General features: G+C 65.3%; 1 protein-coding gene across 1 annotated transcript in view; it reads left to right on the forward strand.

Annotated features, from left to right (window-relative positions):
* LOC104499791 (obscurin-like protein 1) overlaps positions 1-271 on the forward strand; it is a 12,932-nt gene that overhangs the window by 9,666 nt on the left and 2,995 nt on the right. Inside the window, 1 exon segment of the mRNA XM_010143346.1 lies at positions 11-271. Within this exon segment, the coding sequence (XP_010141648.1) occupies positions 11-271 (261 nt within the window).

Raw genomic sequence — 271 nt, forward strand, 5'->3', positions numbered from 1 at the left:
CCGCCTGTAGTCCCCAGGGTGGTGGAGATCATCACGGAGTTGCAGAGCCTGACGGTGCTGGAAGGGGAGGATGCCACCTTCAAGTGCCTGGTGTCCCCTGAGGACGTGGCTGTGACCTGGCAGCTGAATGGCCAGCCTGTGGTTCCCGGTGAGCGGCAGCTGAGGCAGCTGGTGACAAGGAGAGGGCTGTGCCACAGCCTCACCCTCCGGCAGTGCCAGCTGAGTGACGCAGGCACCATGACAGCCAACGCCGAGGGGCTGGTGAGCACGG

This window comes from Buceros rhinoceros, unplaced genomic scaffold, assembly GCF_000710305.1.
Source record: "Buceros rhinoceros silvestris isolate BGI_N320 unplaced genomic scaffold, ASM71030v1 scaffold20639, whole genome shotgun sequence".
NCBI classification, from domain to species: domain Eukaryota; kingdom Metazoa; phylum Chordata; class Aves; order Bucerotiformes; family Bucerotidae; genus Buceros; species Buceros rhinoceros.